The sequence below is a fragment of the Bos mutus genome, chromosome 23, assembly GCF_027580195.1.
Source record: "Bos mutus isolate GX-2022 chromosome 23, NWIPB_WYAK_1.1, whole genome shotgun sequence".
Classification (NCBI taxonomy): domain Eukaryota; kingdom Metazoa; phylum Chordata; class Mammalia; order Artiodactyla; family Bovidae; genus Bos; species Bos mutus.
Window position 1 is genome coordinate 33551562 of NC_091639.1, and position 20281 is coordinate 33571842.

General features: G+C 36.6%; 1 protein-coding gene across 5 annotated transcripts in view; it reads right to left on the reverse strand.

Moving 5' to 3' along the window:
* UBR2 (ubiquitin protein ligase E3 component n-recognin 2) overlaps positions 1-20281 on the reverse strand; it is a 108028-nt gene that overhangs the window by 23049 nt on the left and 64698 nt on the right. For 4 of the 5 annotated variants that reach the window (XM_070360743.1, XM_070360744.1, XM_005900135.3 and 1 more), the window contains 17 exons: positions 19529-19712; positions 17268-17329; positions 16195-16305; positions 15409-15474; positions 13709-13831; positions 13498-13561; positions 12220-12344; positions 10284-10336; positions 8676-8778; positions 7644-7692; positions 7071-7225; positions 4696-4798; positions 3986-4095; positions 3799-3879; positions 3330-3508; positions 2396-2595; positions 189-282 (listed from right to left, as the gene is read on the reverse strand). In XM_070360743.1, the coding sequence (XP_070216844.1) occupies positions 189-282; positions 2396-2595; positions 3330-3508; positions 3799-3879; positions 3986-4095; positions 4696-4798; positions 7071-7225; positions 7644-7692; positions 8676-8778; positions 10284-10336; positions 12220-12344; positions 13498-13561; positions 13709-13831; positions 15409-15474; positions 16195-16305; positions 17268-17329; positions 19529-19712 (1862 nt within the window). Of the gene's footprint in view, positions 1-188; positions 283-2395; positions 2596-3329; positions 3509-3798; positions 3880-3985; positions 4096-4695; positions 4799-7070; positions 7226-7643; positions 7693-8675; positions 8779-10283; positions 10337-12219; positions 12345-13497; positions 13562-13708; positions 13832-15408; positions 15475-16194; positions 16306-17267; positions 17330-19528; positions 19713-20281 lie in introns of those variants that run through there. The other variant, XR_011462139.1, reaches the window with a different exon arrangement.

A 20281-nucleotide genomic window follows, 5' to 3' on the forward strand; every position in this document is an offset into this window, starting at 1 on the left:
CTTTAAATGCACTGACAAAGCAAATTAATTTTAATTGTTATCTGTTAGGCAGTAATAATGGAGTCTTTTTTTCTTCCAATGTGTTTAGTTTTCTCCCCTTTTTCTAGAATGGAATTTCCTTTATTAAAAAATTAAATTTTGAGTCTTTGGGTAAGCTTCTCTTGACTAATATTAAGAATATAAATTACCTTTGCCAACAGTGTGCATGCATAATATGCCCACAGCTACCAGTATGTATTCCACAAGACAGATCAGGGTGCATGAATAATGGATCATAATTTTCTGCATTATAAAACAAACAGAAAACATAAGAGAAAACTCAAGCATTTAATATTCCTATAACAAATGTACAACGTTAAATTGTGAAATCCTTACTAAGAGCTTGTAAACTTCAAATGAAATGCTAGTTTATTCCTTTGAGATACCAGTAATTTATGCAAGACCCTAGATTATTTAGAATACAGGACTCTCTAATTTTCATTACCCTGAGCAAATTAGTGAAACTTCCTTGAACTGTGAACTGAAACTGGAATCCTGTTGTTGTTTAGTCGCTCAGTTTTGTCTGACTCTCAGCTATGTCTGACTCTGCGACCCTATGGACTATAGCCCCCTGTAGGCTTCTCTGTCCATGGCATTTTCCAGGCAAGAATACTGGAGTGGGTTGTTATTTTCTTCTCCAGGGAATTCTGTACTTAAGTACATCTAATTTTTTGAACACATCACGTTTTCAGGGCACTGAGAGACTCCTATTTCCCACAAATGATGGAGCTGTCTTTAATGCCTTCAGGGCAGCTGGGTCACAATGATCTCGAACAAAAAATATGTCCTGGCAGTAGTGGGGCGCTCCCTAGAGGAGATTCTGCTTAAGGACACTCATGCAGAGAAGAGCCACAATTACTGTACGAGTCATAGGTGCAGCCAAGTACCAGGACAGCAGCCCAGTCCAGAGCAGGGAAAAAGGGCAATTCACAGTCTTCTGTTCTGGCACTAATTTTTATATTCAAAGGAGATGAAAAATGAAGACAAACATAAATTGGCTAGCTGACTTCTTTGGGAATTCTTGGAATTCTCTACATTAGTTAGCATAATTTTAGAAATTCTCTAACAGTAAAATTACTCATTTCAATTTGCTTTATATAATAGAATAGTGCAAATTTCACAGCATAAAGAAATCTTTAATGATCTAAACTGTGAAAGCCTTAAAAAAAATCCACTTATAGCCAGTCAGTTTTCCTAAGCAGGTAACAAACTAAATACAGGTGATAACTTTATCTTCAGCCTAGAATGAAATTTGTAAACCATCTGGTACAAATGATCATTTCTTAAGATGAAGCAGACCAATCTTTCTTAACAAGGGGGCTTGAGAGCCACACTCTGAAGACTTCCCATGTAGGGAAAAGGCAATTTTACCAGTGAGCTCTCAAACTTCCTTCTAGTAATACAGTGTGAAAGGCACTGGCTAAACAAGTGCCTTGGAAATTAAGACAGCTCCTGCTCTCACGACGTTTACTGGTATCACTGAGGCACATGCACATATAAACAAATAGAAGAGTAGAAACATCAAAATATCTATGGTGGACACAAGGTGTAGCCCAGATGCCCCTGCAGGAATGAATGACTTACTCCATCAGCTGTTAAAAGGGAGCACTCAACTATTATCCCTCTTTAAGAGACTTTGCTCAGGGTCACACTGCTTTGCTCAAGGTCACACCTCTTTCCAGAGGCAGCCCACAACCAGTTTATTATCAGTGTCAGGGTATAAAAAACCCACCCCCTTACCCCAACTCAGGACAGCTTTGAGCTCTATCTAGCTCCAGAGCGCCTATGGGGTTGGCTAAGGTCTTCTGGGAACTGTACCACACAGCTCAACTTCTCCCTCTGGCCAAACCTGCTTCCTTCCCCTCCATTCCATAGATACTGATTCCAAGACTCCTGAAGAAGGTCCTGCACTACACGGTAGTCTCTATCTCAATAATCTAAATGAGAATCTGGCTCAAGGACTGCTTCTCACAAGGCTTACTCATCAGGATTACACCCTGGAACCATCCATGAGAAAAAATAATTATTGTTATTTCAGTGTGTCAACTAATTATTGGAACTTTACAAGTCTGAAGAATGGGAAAGACTGTTAAGTACCAAAGTATGTTAATGTTCTATCACAAAGGACAGCTTTCCTTCGAATCCCTGCTATTTGTCAGCTGTGTACTTCAGGCATAATACTTAACCCACTGGAATGTTTCTGCATTTGCCAAGTGAGGAATTCCCACCCAAGTTACCTGCCCAAGATACCAGCAAGCCTAGAGAGTTATCATCAGATTAATAAAATCTCTGTATGTCACTTACCATACTAAGTGGCACTATTAATAGGCCAGTTGAGGACATAGCTATGACTTACCTGGATCCTGAATGAATTTACTTCTGTCTTTTGATAACACAGTTGATCTCTGCACAAATGCTGCCAGGACCATTGCCTTGCTTTCTGCATTCACCTCTTGCTCTTCCTGACACAATATACAGGTGACACACTGTCTCTGTTCAGGGACCCGAGTCTGTGCTGGGCCCAATGCTGTAAGAGTCATATCTGAAACCACAGGGCTGCAATAAAAAGGTTATGAGAATAATTAATGAGCCTAAGAAGTTTCTATAGAATCACAGAACAGTAGATTTTAGGTATGTACATATTTAAAACACAGTTTTGATGACTTGAGAGACAGTCTTTCATATGTATCAAAATTATCTCCTTCAGTTCTCACAGCAATCCAATATATAACACAGAAGCCAGATGCTAAGTTAACTGAGCCTAGTGCACTCATTCATTTATGAATGTCAAGGGTTTTTTGAATAACTTACATTTTAAGTATACACAGGAATTATTCTATCTATAGTCAGAGACATGCTCATAATTATATGCTAATTAGCTCAGATTTCTAAGAGTAAATCCTCCAACTACAAGGCCACACAATTTTTCTATCAACTCTTCTAAATTACTCTAGGATTAAGTGTACTTATAAAGAAAAAAGGGGCTTCCCCAGTGACTCAGCAATAAAGAATCTCCTTGCCTTGCAAGAGACACAGGAGATGTAGGTTTGATCCCTAGGTTGGGAAGATTCCCTGGAGAAGGAAATGGCAACCCACTCCAGTATTCTTGTCTGGAGAATCCCATGGAGAGAGGAGCCTGGCGGGCTACATAGTCCATGGGGTCACAGAGTCAGACACGACTGAAGCGACTTAGCACACACACATGCATGCAAAAAAGGAAAAAAAACCAAACATCTCCCTCAATTGAGAACCCCTGGTCAAGAGTTTCAAAAACTGTGATTAATTTTTACCCATTATCAAGTACAGCAGAGACAGAGGAATCCAGTTCTAACGTCTGCTGAAAGAGTTCTTTGTTCTCATCAATAAAGTGCCGCTGCATCTCAGACATCTGAGCCATGATCTTCTCTCTGCGTAATCTGGCAATCTCAGCTTTTCTCTTCCTCTCAGCTTTGTCTTTGTCTCTCGAACTCTGAAATTACACTTCATTTAATTAGACCACTAGAGGCTAAATGCACATGTTTCCCCCAAAAGAGAAATATTTTTATTGTAAATACTAATTAGATTTTTAATCAACTTAACATGCTAAAGAAAAAAAAAAGGCAGTCCAAAAGATTGCTACAAAAATAAACAAACAGTGCCACAACTTCTTTGGATTTACATGTTTGTGAATAATATCAACTACCAACTTACTGCAGATACATTTAATTGCTTAAAGTGACCTTGCCACAACTTTTCAGTATTACACTTTACATCTTTTACCTCTTCCATTATGGTTCCTTCTGTCTCTGCCACAGGACTGGTGGATGAACTCTCCCTTAACTTCTTAATAGCATTAAAAGTCTATGAAAAAAAGTATCAGTTACTCTGAAGCTATGAAACATTATAAAATTTAAAGATAAACATTTAATATTTTTCACAAAAAGCAGAGTGATGTAGGAAACTTTACCTTTAATATCCACTTAATCATATCTTTGTGGACTTCTAGGTAGGGAGCATTCTGCAGTGTTTCCAGCATAGCTAGTATACTAGGTGAGTTGTTTGGAGCCTCACCAGGTTCTAAGGTGGAAGAAAAAATGGGCATGTGAATAACAGTTAAGACTTCATAGTGCTTGCTGCTGCTGCTGCTAAGTCGCTTCAGTCGTGTCCAACTCTGTGCAACCCCATAGACAGCAGCCTACCAGGCTCCCCCATCCCTGGGGTTCTTCAGGCAATAGTGCTTACTACCAGGCAAAAGAAGATAAAATGAAATTGCTTATAATATTGGCCCATCATTTGATTACAGCTCTTTTAGAAATTTTCAATACTTCTCAAAATGTGACATATTTGTATTTCACAAACAAGCTGTTAACAACTAGAATGCTTTCATCATTCAAAAACTGACGTCTTACACCATATGATTATTCTAAGATAACCTCTAGCAAAATTCAATAAAAACCCAGCTGAAAGGTCTACCTGAGATTTTACAAGTCTAGGAAAATGAATTAGATCTGGTAAGTACACAGGCTCTGATAAAATACACAGGTAAATACAGATAACCTCAGAAAATTGGATTCAATACAATCTACTTCAAACCTGTATGATCAAATAAAAGAGGTTATACTACACTTAAAAAATCACTGATATGTTGAGTTAGTTTAGTAGAAGTTGTATACATACTTGATATCTTCTGTGTGAAGGTAAATGTTATGACATGCTCCTCCATGACATTCTCTAAATGCTGTTTTTCTTCTTGTAGTGCCATTCCAATTAAATGTAATACCTAAAATACAAGTACATAATTTTGTAAGAAAAAACAAATAATAATCCACTACTGAAAAAAGAGAAATCAAACTATTAAAGATTAAGTATAGTAAAAAAATAATTCAAAGTACTAATTTTTATTAAATCCAAACTCTAAAGTTCATTTTCTAATAAAGATTTCCAAACAAGGAAACAAAAATTTCTATTTTAGCTAGGAAGAAAATTCAATTGCAAATTCTTAAGGTAAGTTAAAATTACTAACAGCTGTGACTAGCAATTCATATAATTTTCAGTTTTATTCCATCCCTACTGCTGCTGCTAAGTCACTTCAGTTGTGTCCGACTCTGTGCGACCAGGCTCCCCCGGCCCTGGGATTCTCCAGGCAAGAACACTGGAGTGGGTTGCCATTTCCTTCTCCAATATTCCATCCCTACACTACAGTCTTAAAAACCACTGATTCTAAGGATCAGTGGTCAAATAATTAGACCTGAAAGCATCGATCACATAATTATCTAATCTATAATACTAGTTTAGTTTTTCTAAGGACTAAAAATCATCTCAGAAAGAGACATACTTTTATCTCTAATGCCACATCATTTATAAAGATGTTCAGCATACCTATGAAAAATTCATTGCTAGACTTCTAAGAATATAACTACACTGAATCTGTCTGATCTTTATTGTTCTTTACCCTTCTCCCCAATTTTTGAAGGAGATACGTGTGTGGTGTCTCTGTACCTTTCCCTATACATAGGGCTGCTGTGATTGTCAAAATACTTAGAAGAACATTGGTGTGAATGACGTAAAGCCAATGTATACATAAGATAAATGATGTTCATTCCTCTTTTCTCCATCGTTTCCCACAAATCTTTTGCTCATATAATACTGATCGTCTCCAGTACACCACAACTCCATGCTTTTACATTTTATTATTTTTAATTTCTGTAATCTAATTTTATTTTTTAGTTTAAACTTTTTATTATTGGGGTATAGCCAATTAACAATACTGTGATAGTTTCCGGAGAAGGCAATGGCACCCCACTCCAGTACTCTTGCCTGGAAAATCCCATGGGTGGAGGAGCCTGGTAGGCTGCAGTCCATGGGGTCCTGAAGAGTCGGACACAACTGAGCGACCTCACTTTCACTTTTCACTTTCATGCATTGGAGAAGGAAATGGCAACCCACTCCAGTGTTCTTACCTGGAGACTCCCAGGGACGGGGGAGCCTGGTGGGCTGCCGTCTACAGGGTCGCACAGAGTCGGACACGACTGAAGGGACTCAGCAGCAGCAGTAATAGTTTTAGGTGAACAGTGAAGGGACTCAGCCATACACACATGTATCCATTCTCTCCCAAAATGCCCTCCCATCCAGCCATGCTTTCACATTTTTAAGTGTATGTTTATAAACAGGAGGGGAGTATACATATGCAAATATCTTAGCCAGTGGGATACTTGAGGCTGCTGAGACAATGGGAAACAGTAGCTTTGAAGCAAGGCTCACCATCTGAATTCTGGCTTTGCTATTTTGAAGCTACATGCCTTTAGGGAGTTCCTCTAAGCCTAACTTCATCATTTTTAAAATGGGAAAAAACATTAGCTTCCCACTAGAGTTTTGAGGCTTACCAGTATGGTACATAAAAGTGCCTGGCAAGAATAGGCTAATTCTATTAACTGAGTATTATTATTATCTTTCTTTCTAGTTGAGTAACATGGACCAGTTAATTGACTCTCACTGAACCCTGCCTTCCTCATCTATACAGAAGAAAAACTATCTACTATCTACATAGGGGTATTATGTGAATTTAGTGAGATAATAATTTATGAATGACTTACATTCATTAAAGCTATAAAGTAAAATACAAACAAAAGGTTCTGAACTTGCCACTAATTAGCTATAGGACCATAGGTACCTGACTTTCAATTTCTTCAATTGCAAAATATAAGTATTAATGAACTCACAAGTTTTTAAAGAGAATTAAGTAAAAAACAAATGTAAAGATAACACATTATACAAATATCAGAGTACTGTATAAACAAAGATCAGGACCAGTCAGTGAGAGGCAGATCTGCCAACAAGAGCAGGGTAATCACAAACACGTGGTGTAAAAACATCTGCCAAGCTCTCGTTTTTATCCTTAGACACAAAAATAGAAATAAAATACTTTATTTCAAAGTAAGATAACACTACATTTTAACCGAAGTGTCCCATGTACAGATATTGAAAGACTATTTTGTACTTTGGTTTCTACTACAAAACCACTGAAATATAAATAATAATGTCTTCAAACTTACCCTTTGCAGCATGGACTCAGACCAGATATGTCCACTATGTTCTACAGTCCACTGCAACACTGTCCTCATGATTAACAACATGACATCTGACTGCAAAATGTTAACCAGACTTGCAAAGAGAGGGCAGAACGGGGGCAAAACTGGAGGTGGAAGTGCTGAAAATAAAGATATTATTGGCTTCTTTTGTAGAACATGCTTTAAACCAAACCAAAGCAAAAAAACTATGACCTTATTACATACTTTTGATAGCCTTCAAAGAATATTTGCATCTTAAAGCTATATTTTACCTTCTCAGATCAGTTAAATGCATAAAAGTAGCTCCGTAAATAGCAGTAGTATAAAAGAATGTCTTCCTTTTCCCTAGAAATATCTGAAGATCTGAGATAAAACTGAGATAAACTCAGAGGTGACTCAGTACAAGACTACGTCTATATTAGCCCTTTAAATGTTCATTCATTCAGAAAGCTTACATTTAAATCTTTCACTTCACTAAGGATCATTATCATAGTCTATACAAAACAACCTTTAACAATTAAGACACTGACATGAGATTTTGGGAAAGATTAAAAATACCTGTATCTTCTTTATTTTGTCTTTTCAATTTCCGTTGAGCTTCCTCTGCCTAATAAAAATGAATTAATTTGGACACAGAATAAGTAATATGAAACAATATCCGAAACTACTGATATAAGTTAATCTTTCTCATACTAACTTCTGATTTTAGGAAATTTCTATCCTTAATTTTGTCATCACCCTGAAACTGATATCAAGGTTAATTTCCCCTTCCACTAAGAGAATCCCCTAGGTGGATTCTTTCTTGGTTTAAAATTCAGGGGAAACATGTATCAACCAAAGTCAAAAAATTATTTAGGTTTGAGCTCTATATCATGTATCAAAAATGAATAAACACTGCTATATATAAAACAGATAACCAACAAGGACCTACTACATAGCACAGGGAACTATAATCAATATTTTATAATAACCTATAAGGGAAAAGTATCTGAAAAACTACATATTATATAAAGACTGAATCACTATATTGTATACCTGAAACTAACATAACATTGTAAATCAACTATACTTCAAAAAAAAAAACCAACCAACCAACTAGGCAACAAAAGCTTCATGCTTAAGTTTCGTTTAATGCCATTTATTCCAAACTTATTTTTAAGAGTAAACTGCTAAAAGGCAAAATTTAACTAGTTAAATTCCGTAAGTCACCATGGGAAAACATAATGTTAAGCACTAGCAATTCTGAAATGAGTGTAAAACAGGTTAACTGATTACCATAAGGTTGATGATTTGTCTTCAAAAGCCAATAAAATACATACAATTCGATATGTGTAGGTACGTGTATAATTATATAGATCTCTTTTATGTATGCACAAAGTACTAAGGGGAAAACCCCATATGTTAAGTGGTGGTATTATAGGTAATCTGTACTTTCTTCTTTATACCTTTTCATATTTTCCGAATTTCCTACAATAAAAATGTGTCCTTTTTCAATCTGTGTGAAAAGCAGTAAAAGTTGTTTAGGAAAAAACAAAAACAAAAAAACTCCAAGCAACCCTTTCCCAATATACTTTTAATTTTCCCAATTACCTTGGATTGCTCTGCCCTTGAAAAGTGATAGAAATACAAATTGAACTCTTTGGCACACTCTGGTTTCAGTTCATACATGCCTCGTCCTGTTAATCCAGGTTTCCTTTGGGGAAGAAAAAAATTCTTAAATCTCATATACTGGACTTCCTTTGTGGTCCAGTGGTTAAGAATCTGCCTGCCAATGCACAGGACATGGGTTTGATCCCTGATCTGGGAAGATTCCACATACCACCAGGCAACTAAGTTTGTGTGCTGTTACTACTGAAGCCATGCTCTAGAGCCTGTGCTTCACAAGAAAAGCTACCACAGTAAGAAGCCTATACAACTAGAGAGAGCCCATGCATAGCAATGAAGACCCATGGCAGCCAAAAATTTAAAAAAAAAATAATTTAAAGATCTCATAACCTGCTGGTGAGCATAAGCTGGAACTGCTTTCTGTGGATTCATTTGGGAATCTATATCCAAAGCTTTATGTGCATCCATTTTTATCTAGCATGTCCACTGTGGATTTATTCTAACTGGATACGGGAATGTGACGGTCATTGTAGTGACAGCAATTTGAAGTCTAACAATAAGGGACAGGTAACACACATTACGCCATCTCCAAACAATCGAAAACTATTAAAAGTGATGTTAACTTCTATATTTTGACATGTAAAGATGTCTATGAAAAGTTCTACCAAGTGAAAAAAGCAGGTGTAATTTGGGTTGAGAGAATTTTTTTTAAATAATTTATTTATATTTATTTTGGCTGTGCTGGGTCTTTGCTGCTACATGGGCTGTCTCTGGTTGCAGAGAGCAGGGGCTACTCTTGGTTGCGGTGTACAGGCTTCTTCTTGCAGTGGTTTCTCTTATTGCAGAACAGTGGCTCTAGGTGCATGGCTTCAGTAGCTGCTGCACTTGGGCTCTAGACCACAGCAGTTGTGATCTAATGTGGGCTCAGCAGTTGTGGCACATGGGCTTAGCTGTTCCATGGCATGTGGGATCTTCTTTGATCAGGGATTGAACCCAGCTTTCCTGCATTGGTAGGTGGATTCTTTACCACTGAGCCACCCGGGAAGTCCTTGAGAGTCTCTTTTCTAGTCTTTTTCTTTTTATACTTCCCCCAAAAAACATGTATTGTTTTTAAAATCAATAGAAATAAAGACACTGTCATTGAAGTGAGGAGCAAAGAAAAAGCAGGATTAAGAAACTGCCTCAACAACCTTAAGGGGAAACTAGTTTACTGACTGGCTGACACACTGGACACCAAGGAAAGCATGACTCGGAGGCTGACCCACCGCTCAGGCGGCACATACAAATGGAAGCAAAGGAAGCACAGTGCAGGCCCTTAAGATCAGGTTAATTTCAGCCATTTGAAACTATCAGCTATGAACACCTATTTTGAATACAATGAAAATTCTCATATATCTACTGTAAGTTGCTAAATAGGGCTAGATCATAAAAGAGAAATGTCAGTGAGAAATCTAGTTCAGAATTACAAGTCTGAAAATGGTTGTCACTCTCTGAAAACAACAATTTTATTCTTACTTCCATCAAAGGAAACACTCTAAGAAAAATTAATGTATAAAATCAAATCAAATGTGAAAAAATAGAAAATAAACTCACTTGAAATGGGCAACTGCTTCAATCACACTCTCCATGCCAGTCTCCTTGTTCTCCTAAAGGTACAGGAAATAAATGTGTTTTATGTTAATAACAGTATCTGCTAGCAGTCTGAGCATTGTGCTTTTATCTCATTAAGCTTCATAAAGAAATTGTATAAAGTGAATATACTACTATCTCAGTTTCTACAGATGAAGATTCCATAGGAAACATGATTAATATGCAGTTGGGGAAATTTACTTGGTAAGCTAACATTCATTCAGATTGATACAATTAAAAACAAGTCACCATATGAAATCAAGGTGACAGCTTTCAAAAGGAATGAAATAAAATCACAAAGTATACATAACATTTAAACAAAATTTATATCTTTGTAATATTTTCTGAAATAGCTATACTAATTTCTTATCTATCTTCATTAAAACAGCATTTTCCAAATCATATCTTATTTGTGACAAGATGTTAACAGGACTTGTGTGAATAAAAGAATTCTCTGGTCAAAAATGTTTGGTAGATATAGATGCCATCACTTTGTACAAGGTATTTGCATTTTTAAAATGCTGTTTAAATTTCTTCCTATTCTAACATCTAAGTGAAACTATAATTGTTCCCTCATTTCCTGCATTAAAAAGTACCTGCATACACAACTAGAAATGGAAATGGCAAAAGTAGCCCATTAACAGAGACCTAAAAAAAAGTACATGTAATTTTTATTCTGAATAGATACTTAGTGATATTAAAAATTATTATTTTTTTAGGTGTGATAACTAGCAAATGCACAGGTGTTTTTCTAAAAGCTTGTAACTTTTGGATCAACCTTGGCACTCCTGACATTTGGATTAGATAGGTCATTATTGTGAGAGTCTGTCCTGTACTGTAGGATGTTAAGAGTATCCTGGCCTCTGTTGAATGGATGCCAGGAACACACACACTCAGGCCTGAGTAGTGACACTGTCAAATGGTCCCCTCCCGGGGTGGGGGGTGCCAAAAGTGTCCCTGGGTGAGAACCACTATTTTAGATACATACAATTCTATTTATAGATGAAATGGTAAATCTGGTATTCTCCACAAAATAACCCAGTGAGGGTGTACAGATTAGTGGTTAGAGTAGAAATAAGACTGGTCATCTGGTGAAACTGGCGATGGGTTCATTATACTATGTTCTCTATTCCTATAGATGTTTGAAATAAGTTTGAAATAAGACAAAGTTTAAGATAAGTATTACAACTCCACAATGTTTAAATCCCAGAAGAATGAAAATTAAGGTTCAGAGTTCTAATCTATGTTTCAAATATGGGAAAACATTGTGAAAAACCTTTCCCAACTGTAATTGGGGTTTCTGAAAAGCCCCAGGGCTGAAAAATAGGTGGCATGGGACCTTAAGATTCTAGGAGGAAAAATAGCTACAACTGATCTACGAATGCCCATATGAATGTTAATTTACATTCACTAAAATGAGAGGAATGGCTTAGCAGAGTCTTTGGATGCTTTAGAAGGAAAAAACTCTAGCAAACTTTAGTTTATTCAACATAGCTGAGTAGGAATTTCTAGGTTATAAAGCGTTATCTCTATCCATCACAACTTTGTACTAAACATCCTATCAACAATTCTTCTTTAATGGATATGTAAATTCCATTCTAAGGAACACGTTTTCTTTTACTCAGTAGCCTTATCTCTTTCAAGGCTTCACTATGAAGGATTCTATTTCTTTGCTGCTTTCCACTCCTAGTACCAGTATTTTCTTTTTCTATTTATTTCTAATAAGAGTGACTAGAGTTATACATGTGCTAGCACTGTAGTTTTTACAACTGTGGAGAAGGTATACAGAAGTCAGTCTATACACACACTAGACGGACAGTTAAAGGTTAAATGTTTCCATATATTTATGGAAGGGTTTATGGAAGGATTTCCATGTATTTTTTAAAATGTAGGTACTTACATCTTCAGGTAAAGACTTTACCAATTCACTATGAGCCATAGGTTTGATGCTCAACTGATGGATAATCTCTCGTTTAATCTCATCTGTAGCATTAACCTGTCCAACTCCAGGACTAAATCTCTCTCCTGTCAACAATGAATAAGTACATATATACACACTTAACAATCATAATATTTGTAAGCAACACATATTTATAATTCATGAAACACAATATATTTTTCTTTCTGTACATTGGAAAAGCAATGACTGGTCAGGCAATAAAGCAGGGTGAAAGCAGCTCCCAGTCATCTTTTTGAGCCTCTGACAAAGCAGGTGAGTGTAGTCCTTAGCCAAGGAGAGAGAACTCTGGTTGCTGTTTTCAAAGAATGAGATCAGAAGGTGGGAAGGGACTAGCAACAGAGCTGTACCAGCAGCCTAGGAAACTGCTTTCAAGTCCTCTGCCATGTGGTAGGAGGAAGGGAGCCCTCCTTTGCCCTTTGACCTAGTGGCAAATAAGGTATCACCTTCTGAGATCTCCTTCTTTGGTATTACATCCTGACAGCAGCCAGGATTCTTTGCTCCAGGACTGTTGAGAGTCTGAAACAATACGGGAAGAGGGAGAAAGTAAAGCACACAACAGGAAAGATGGAGGCGACGGGACTGAAAATATAGATAGTGAGAACACTTGCGCACCACAAAGCCATGGGCAGAAAGACAGCTAAGATATAAAGTAACAATAAATAGCTCCTAAATATCCTATTCTTGTTTGCTAAATTCTCCTGTCCCGTTTTATTCCTAACTCACAATTTTCCAGTTTATCCTGCGTTAGCAGTTGTCCTCTTCCCTTCTTCCAAAGCACTGCAGTGCTATTACTCTCATCATTACAGTAACCAGAGGGGAAAACAAAAATATATACTCTAATCTCCTTCCCCTAAAACTGAGTAACTGTTCAAACAGAAGCAACAGTTCAGATTCTAAACTACTTGCTACCACAAAATTCAATACAGGACTTCCCTGGTGATCCAGTGGTTAAGAATCTGCCTGCCAATGCAGGGGACATGGGTTCAGTTCCTAGCCCGGGAAGATTCCATGTGCTGTGGGGCAACTAAGCCCATGCGCTACAACTACTGTGCTCTGCAACAAGAGAAGCCACCACAATGAGAAGCCCGTGCACGCCAGCTAGAGAAAGCCCCACATAGCAACAAAGACCCAGTACAGTCAAAAATAAATAAATAAAAATTTTAAAAGTTTTTCAAAAGTCAATATAATACATAAATGTTTCAAAATATCCAAACTTACCAACAAGCATTATAATGAGGTATAGCATTTCTTCTATTAGAGTGTTGTTCTGCTGAACTAAATCCTGAAACCATCGGGGGCAATGGAAGAGAGCAAGTTCAGAGATAAGAATAAGAATCATCTGTATTACCTCAGATGATTAAAATAACCAAAAAGAATGAAAGGCGCTTCTCTAACAATTATGTTGCGGTCTCATAAGGCATGCTCTTACCTTATGAGGAGTCTCAGAACTAATTTTCTTCCCATAATCTGGGGTACTGAAAATCTGATAAAGTTCAAAGCGGCTAAGCATTATCATCAGGAAATGATTTGGATCCATCATGGAGACACCTGTCTTTTTTTAAAATGTATGAAAGAAAGGAAGAGAGGAAGGTCAAAAGGGCTACTAAACAATTAGTAAGACATATTTTGGTTTGCACAAGAGAAAGCAGCTTACTCATTCATCAATTCCAATAAAAGATGAGGACTCATTTAGCCCCAGTCCTTACTTGTGATAGCTACAAGTGTGGACAGGAATCTATGCTGGTAAAACAAAACAAAACACGCCCTGAACCCACATATCATAATAACATGGACTATACGTTCTCTTCCCTTTTATGCTTTGAATTAGTTGTATCCCTATAAATTCAGTTCAAGGTTTTATGTCAGTGTTGTCACTGTCAGGGATACGACTCTGAGAGAAATGTGGTATAGTAATAAAACTTTCAGTATTTTTTAAAAAATGCATATATATTAAACTCTTCAAGAACTCAAACTAATTTTTAGTAATAAATGCTATACTAAGTGAAATGCTGGCTTTTAAATATTAGTTTTAATTCTCTTATAATTCCATTTGTATAGATTCTCAATCAACTTGCATTCTGATTTTTTGAACCAATAGTTTTTGAAATTTACATTTTGTAACTTATTCTATAATTTCTAAATCCACTGAGCAATAATATGGAAACACTGCTTTGTGACAAGCACTGTGCTACATAAGTGGACATAAAAAGGACCAAGGGAGTTGTCACAGTTTAGTGTAGAGGAAGGAAAGGGAATAGGCAACCACAATCCAGAGTTACGAATGCTCTGGTGGGGATAAGCATCATGCTATGGGCCCTCCCCAAAAGGATACACAGCCATGTTTAGTATGTCAGCTTTCTGGAGAAAGTGATGCTAAACTAAACATGAAGATATGCAGGAAAACAAGACAGGCAGCAAACAGAAAAGGAAGAGGGTGGGGTGCACAACCTAGGTAAGAAAAGAAAGAAACGTACAAATTTTAAGACTTAATGGTATATGACAAATTCAGGGAGTTTTTCACATAGTTAAGTATTGAAGGCCCTGAAAATCAGTTTGAGGGATTTGGGGCTTTATAATCAGAAGACAGTGAAGAAAGGATGGCTTTCAGATTTCTGACTCTAATAACTGTATAGATTGTTGAACAATTCACCAAGGTAGAGAAACTCTGAAGATAGGAAGAAGGTATGGAGGACATAGGATTTATTTTGAATATGTGAAATACAAGATGTGTTCAGGAAACCAGCTGGAAATGTTCAGTTATTTTAGCCATATGAATTTGGAGCTTAGTAGATAAGGGCTAGGTGGCTTCCTTGGCAGCTCAGTGGTAAAGAATCTGCCTGTAATGCAAGAGATGCAGGTTCGATCCCTGGGCTGGGAAGATCTCTGGAGAGGAAACGACAGCCCAGTCCAGTGTTCTTGCCTGAGAAATACCACGGACAGAGGAGCCAAATGCACTACAGGCCATGGGGTTACAAAAGAGTTGGACACAACTTAGCGACTAAACAACAACAGATAACGGATAGATCGAAGTTACAGATTTGAGAGTGATCCTAAGTGTCTGGGTCCAGTGAAAATAACAAAAAGAAAAACTCCCTCAAACCTTTAAATTTAATGCTTTTAATTCATTACCTGAAGCATTACTATATCCTTATCAAACATTTCACGTCTACATTTCACATTGTGGTAGTAATAAATCTGAAAAAAAAAAAACATAAGTAATTATGTTGGGTAAACAGGTTTTTATTTGTGCAGTTCTCTCCTCTCCCCACTCACCAAAAGACCACATGGCTTTCGTGCACGTGAGTATATGAACATGCAAACATGCACACACAATGCGGTTTCCCCAGCAGTGAGCGCTATCTCAACAGAGATTAATTAGACATTTCCAGATTGTAGTATGGAAACTCTATGGAACTTTATGGTTCACATTTTGCAACGAACTTTCTGGGTCTCCTAATAAAGTTCTTTCAATGAGATTTATAGCTATCAAAAGTAGAGAAAAATCCTATACCAAGTCTCAGTGAGGTTTAAAAATTAAAACCTCAATTTCAGAGCTATACTAACAGAACTTTTATCTTTTTTAAACCAATTTTATAATTAAAGTAGGTGAAATCTTGATTTTTCATTATGTTTTTAAAAATATCAAGCTTTGTTCTAAAAATGACTTCAAGTGAAAATTAAGTTCATTTCTACTTTTGATATTGTTTCTTAATAAAATATGAATAAAAGCTCTAAGAAACTTTTGGTTTAACATTACATCTATCTTGTCAAACAGTTTTTAATAAAACATTTTTAAGGTTCATTTCCAGTGGCCATTCAATAGTTTTAATATAGATGACTTTCGATGACTATTATAACCTCCACAGAAACTAGAGAATGGACTGAGAACTCTTCACAGAATTAAAAACCACTTACCTGGTTTACGAGAGAGAAACCATTTCTTCTCCACATTCCTGCATGTACTTGGGCACATAAAACAAGACATCTAAGAGGGTGTTCTATCAACATGGGTGGGCTAAGTTCACTCTGTGTATACAAAAAAATGACAAAAATCTCAATTCTATAAAGAAGACTGGTTTAGAGATGGAAACTTTATATAAAATACAAGTCAAAACTATTTTAAGGTATGTCCGTGTGCTAGTTAATGGTATGTGTGGACTTGGCTGGACCATGATACCCAATTTTTGATTACCACCAGTCTAGATGTCGCTGTGAAGCCATTTTTTAGATGTGACTAGTATTTAAATCAGTATACTTTATGAGTAAAGCACATTACTCTCCATGATATTGGTGGGCCTTTTCCAATAAGCTAGAAGGCCTTAAAAGAAAAGACTGAGGTTTCTCCAAGGATGAAGAAATTCTGCTTCCAGCCTGCCTTTGGATTTCAGACTATAAGATCAACTCTTAATCCGCCAGATTGCCAGGTTTATTTCAGACTTGCCAAATCCCTTGAGTATGTGAGCCAAATCCCTACAATAAATTAATCTGTCTTTTCCTGTATACACACACATATACAAACACACACTCAGGTATACTATGTAATGATCTGATATTTGCGGTTCAATTTCTGGCTTGGGAAGATCCGGTAGAGAAGGGATAGGCTACCCACTTCAGTATTCTTGTGCTTCCCTTGTGGCTCAGCTGGTAAAGAATTCGCTTGCAATGCGGGAGACCTGGGATTGATCCCTCAGTTGGGATGAGCCCCTGGAGAAGGGAAAGGCTATACCCACTCCAGTATGGCCTGGAGAATTCCATGGACTGTATAGTCCGTGGGGTCGCAAAGAGTCAGATATGACTGAGCAACTTTCACTTTTTCTAATTATGAAATGATGACCATGGTAAGTCTAGTAACCATCTGTCCCCATTCAAAGTTATTACAATATTACTCAGCACATTCCTTGTGCTGGATATTATATTCTCATAACTTATTTATTATCTAACTGGAGGTCTGTAATAGGTATTTACTTTTAAATGTTTGCACTACTTACTAGAGGTAGGAGCTCTGGAAATTTATATGCCACTTCACTTTTGCTTAACAACACATGCAAACCTGCATGGAAAACAAAGATAGAAGTATTTCTATAGGTGAAAGTAATTTAGATTAAAAAAAAAAAAAACTAAACCAAATATTTGCTCAACTTTATATCTAACTCCCTTTCTGTGTCTCTTTGGAAACCTATCATATTACACATTAAGATACAAAATGAACTGCATCCATAAAAGAAGCTTTCCAACTGTTATTTTCATGAACCTCTGTATTAAAGGCATGCTTAGAACCAGAGTCTTAATTACAGGTACCAACATACACTGATTAAATTTTACAGAAGTAAATGTTAGAAGTGCAAACATAGCAAAAGCAGCTATATAACTATCAAAGCAATTTATATGTTAAACCAATTTTAAGGGTCATAATCGACTGGATCATGAAGTTTGTTCCATTTAAAGTACAGTAGCAAGAGATCCTCCTGGCAACTGAACTGAGAAACTGGCCATGGAATTCAAGGTCTACTGATTCTGACCTCAGAATTCAGTTCCCCAGAATTTCCAGTTTAGGATCAAAGCCTCTTTCGTCCCTAATTGCAAAGGGCTTTTCATAGCTCAACCTTAGTTAATTCTGCTAGCTAAGAACTGTCCTATTTATGTTGTTGTCTAAACAGAAAGTGCTTTTTACAGTCTCATCAATAGATGCAGGCTGCTTGGTCAAGCCTGGTTTGAAGCTTTCCTCATCCAAGAACACCTGTATTGAGAATTCCATTCTAACAATGTGCACTCAGCCTCCATGAGCATAGCCTCCAAGTTGTTCTTGAACTGCTCTGTGTATGTTCACTTGGCTCTCCAGTTAAGATTATAAGCATTCAGGCCAAAGTTTGCCAAACACAGGAAGATAAAATGCTCAAAATATTAGAGGACTGAGGGGGGTAAATACCTTGGCAAAATTACTACATTTTTAGAGTACTGACTGTTTTCCCTGTGGATAATTATCAGCATTAGCTTCCACTCAGATTTTCAAAGGGCAGAAAAGATCAGTGGCTGAGTTAAAGATCCACTTCCCTGCATTCTAGTTGAACACTATGCCACACCACCATGCCATCACTTGCCTGTACTGAAGATCAATAGTTCAGCATGCAAGTATCAATACTTATGAAAACAAAACTGGGCATTAACAAGTTACAGGAAAAAGATCTCTGCCTACAATCACAATTTCATTTCAGGTACTTTTTATTGTTCTACTTGTACTATTTAAATTCACATGTCTAAGTTCAATCTTAAATCACCACAATTTCAATAAGAATCTAAAAAAATTGTTGGAATGCTAACATCTATTGGTAAGATAATGTGGTAATGCACAGAACAATTAAAAAAAAAAGGCTTCAGAAATGACAGAGGGATTGTTACTATTTATCCCACAGACGTTAAAAGGATAATAAAGGAATTTTATGAACAACTCCATGTCCACGTATTTGATAACTCAGATGAAATGGACCAATTTCTTGAAAAACACAAACCACCAAAACTCACACAAGAAGATACAGATAATAGGAACTGTTGTATATCTGCTGAAGAAACTGAATCAATGATTAATTGCCTACCAAAAAAGGGAAAGTATCAGTTCCATACTATTTTACTGGTGAATTCTACCAAACACTTAAGGAAGAAAAGATACCAATTCTCCAGTCTTTTACACTTACACACACACACACAAACTACTTTCACGTTATTAAGTTACTGAGCCACACACTTAAGCTACATTGTAAATTCTGCAATGAGTGAAAATATTTACCTTTACAACTTTACTTTTCTACTCTCTGAGTTGAAAACGGAACTAAAGGGAACAGTATGTGAACAGGCTAAGAATTCCTGCACTCAAGAAATGTGGAAGAAAGTTACGATGTCTATAGAGACAGACCAGTGCACATGCAGAGTTTCTGGCTGCTCTGAGGTAGCAGCTTCAAATAGTTGAGCATGTATAAATAGTGTGTAAATCAGCTACTTACAATTAAAAAAAACCTATCAATACAATTTGTAACTCACTTCAACCTGATGATTAAAAAATTTATCAATAAGAAACTGCTGAGAGAGAGAGGAAGTCTAGGGTGTTTTCAATTTATTAACAATCACTTAAGTGATAGACTGATCTGAACAAGAACACTTTCAAAATAAAGCATTGTAGGTATTCAGTAAATACTAACCACAAACAACAATTCAAAAGACAATTTCAGGCTTCTCTTTTTAGGGAAAAATGTTTTACCTGCAAGTAAGCGAGAAACTGGGAGGTGAATGCTAACTTTTTCTTTGGAAACACAGTATCTGATAGTTTCCACTGAATGTCCACAAATGCTTAATGTGACTGGCTGTTCACCATCAGTAAAACCACCATGACACTGTGTCAATACAGCAAGGCATTTCTTGTAAGCTTCAATTAATACTTTTTCCTATAAAAGAGGATTTTATGTTAAGTTTCTACAATATTAAACAAGAATCTCAAATTCAATGATGAATATTTACCTCAAATATCAATATGGGCAAACTCAATCTTCCCCTCGCAACTTGTTCCCTCTATCCAAGGACCTGTCTCAGGGAACATCTCTACAGAGCTGCAGAAATCTAGAAGTCATTCTAATATATTCCTTTCCCTCATTCCCCATTTTTTCCTGTAAATTGAGGCATAGTTGATGTACATTAGTTAGAAGTGTACAATACAGTGACTCAAAATTTTTATAGATTATATTCCATTTAGTTATTATAAAATATTGACTATATTCTTTGTGTTGTACAATATATTTTTATAGCTTATTTATTTTATACACAGTAGTTTGTACCTCTTAATCTCTCCTATTTTGCCCCTCCTGGTCTTCTTTCTCTCCACTGGTAACCACTAGTCTGTTCTCTGTACCTGTGAGTCTGTTTCTGTTTTATTTTTTAGATTCCACACATAAGTGATTATAGGATTTGTCTTTCTGACTTATTTCACTAAGCATAACTTTTTGTTTTTCTGACTTAT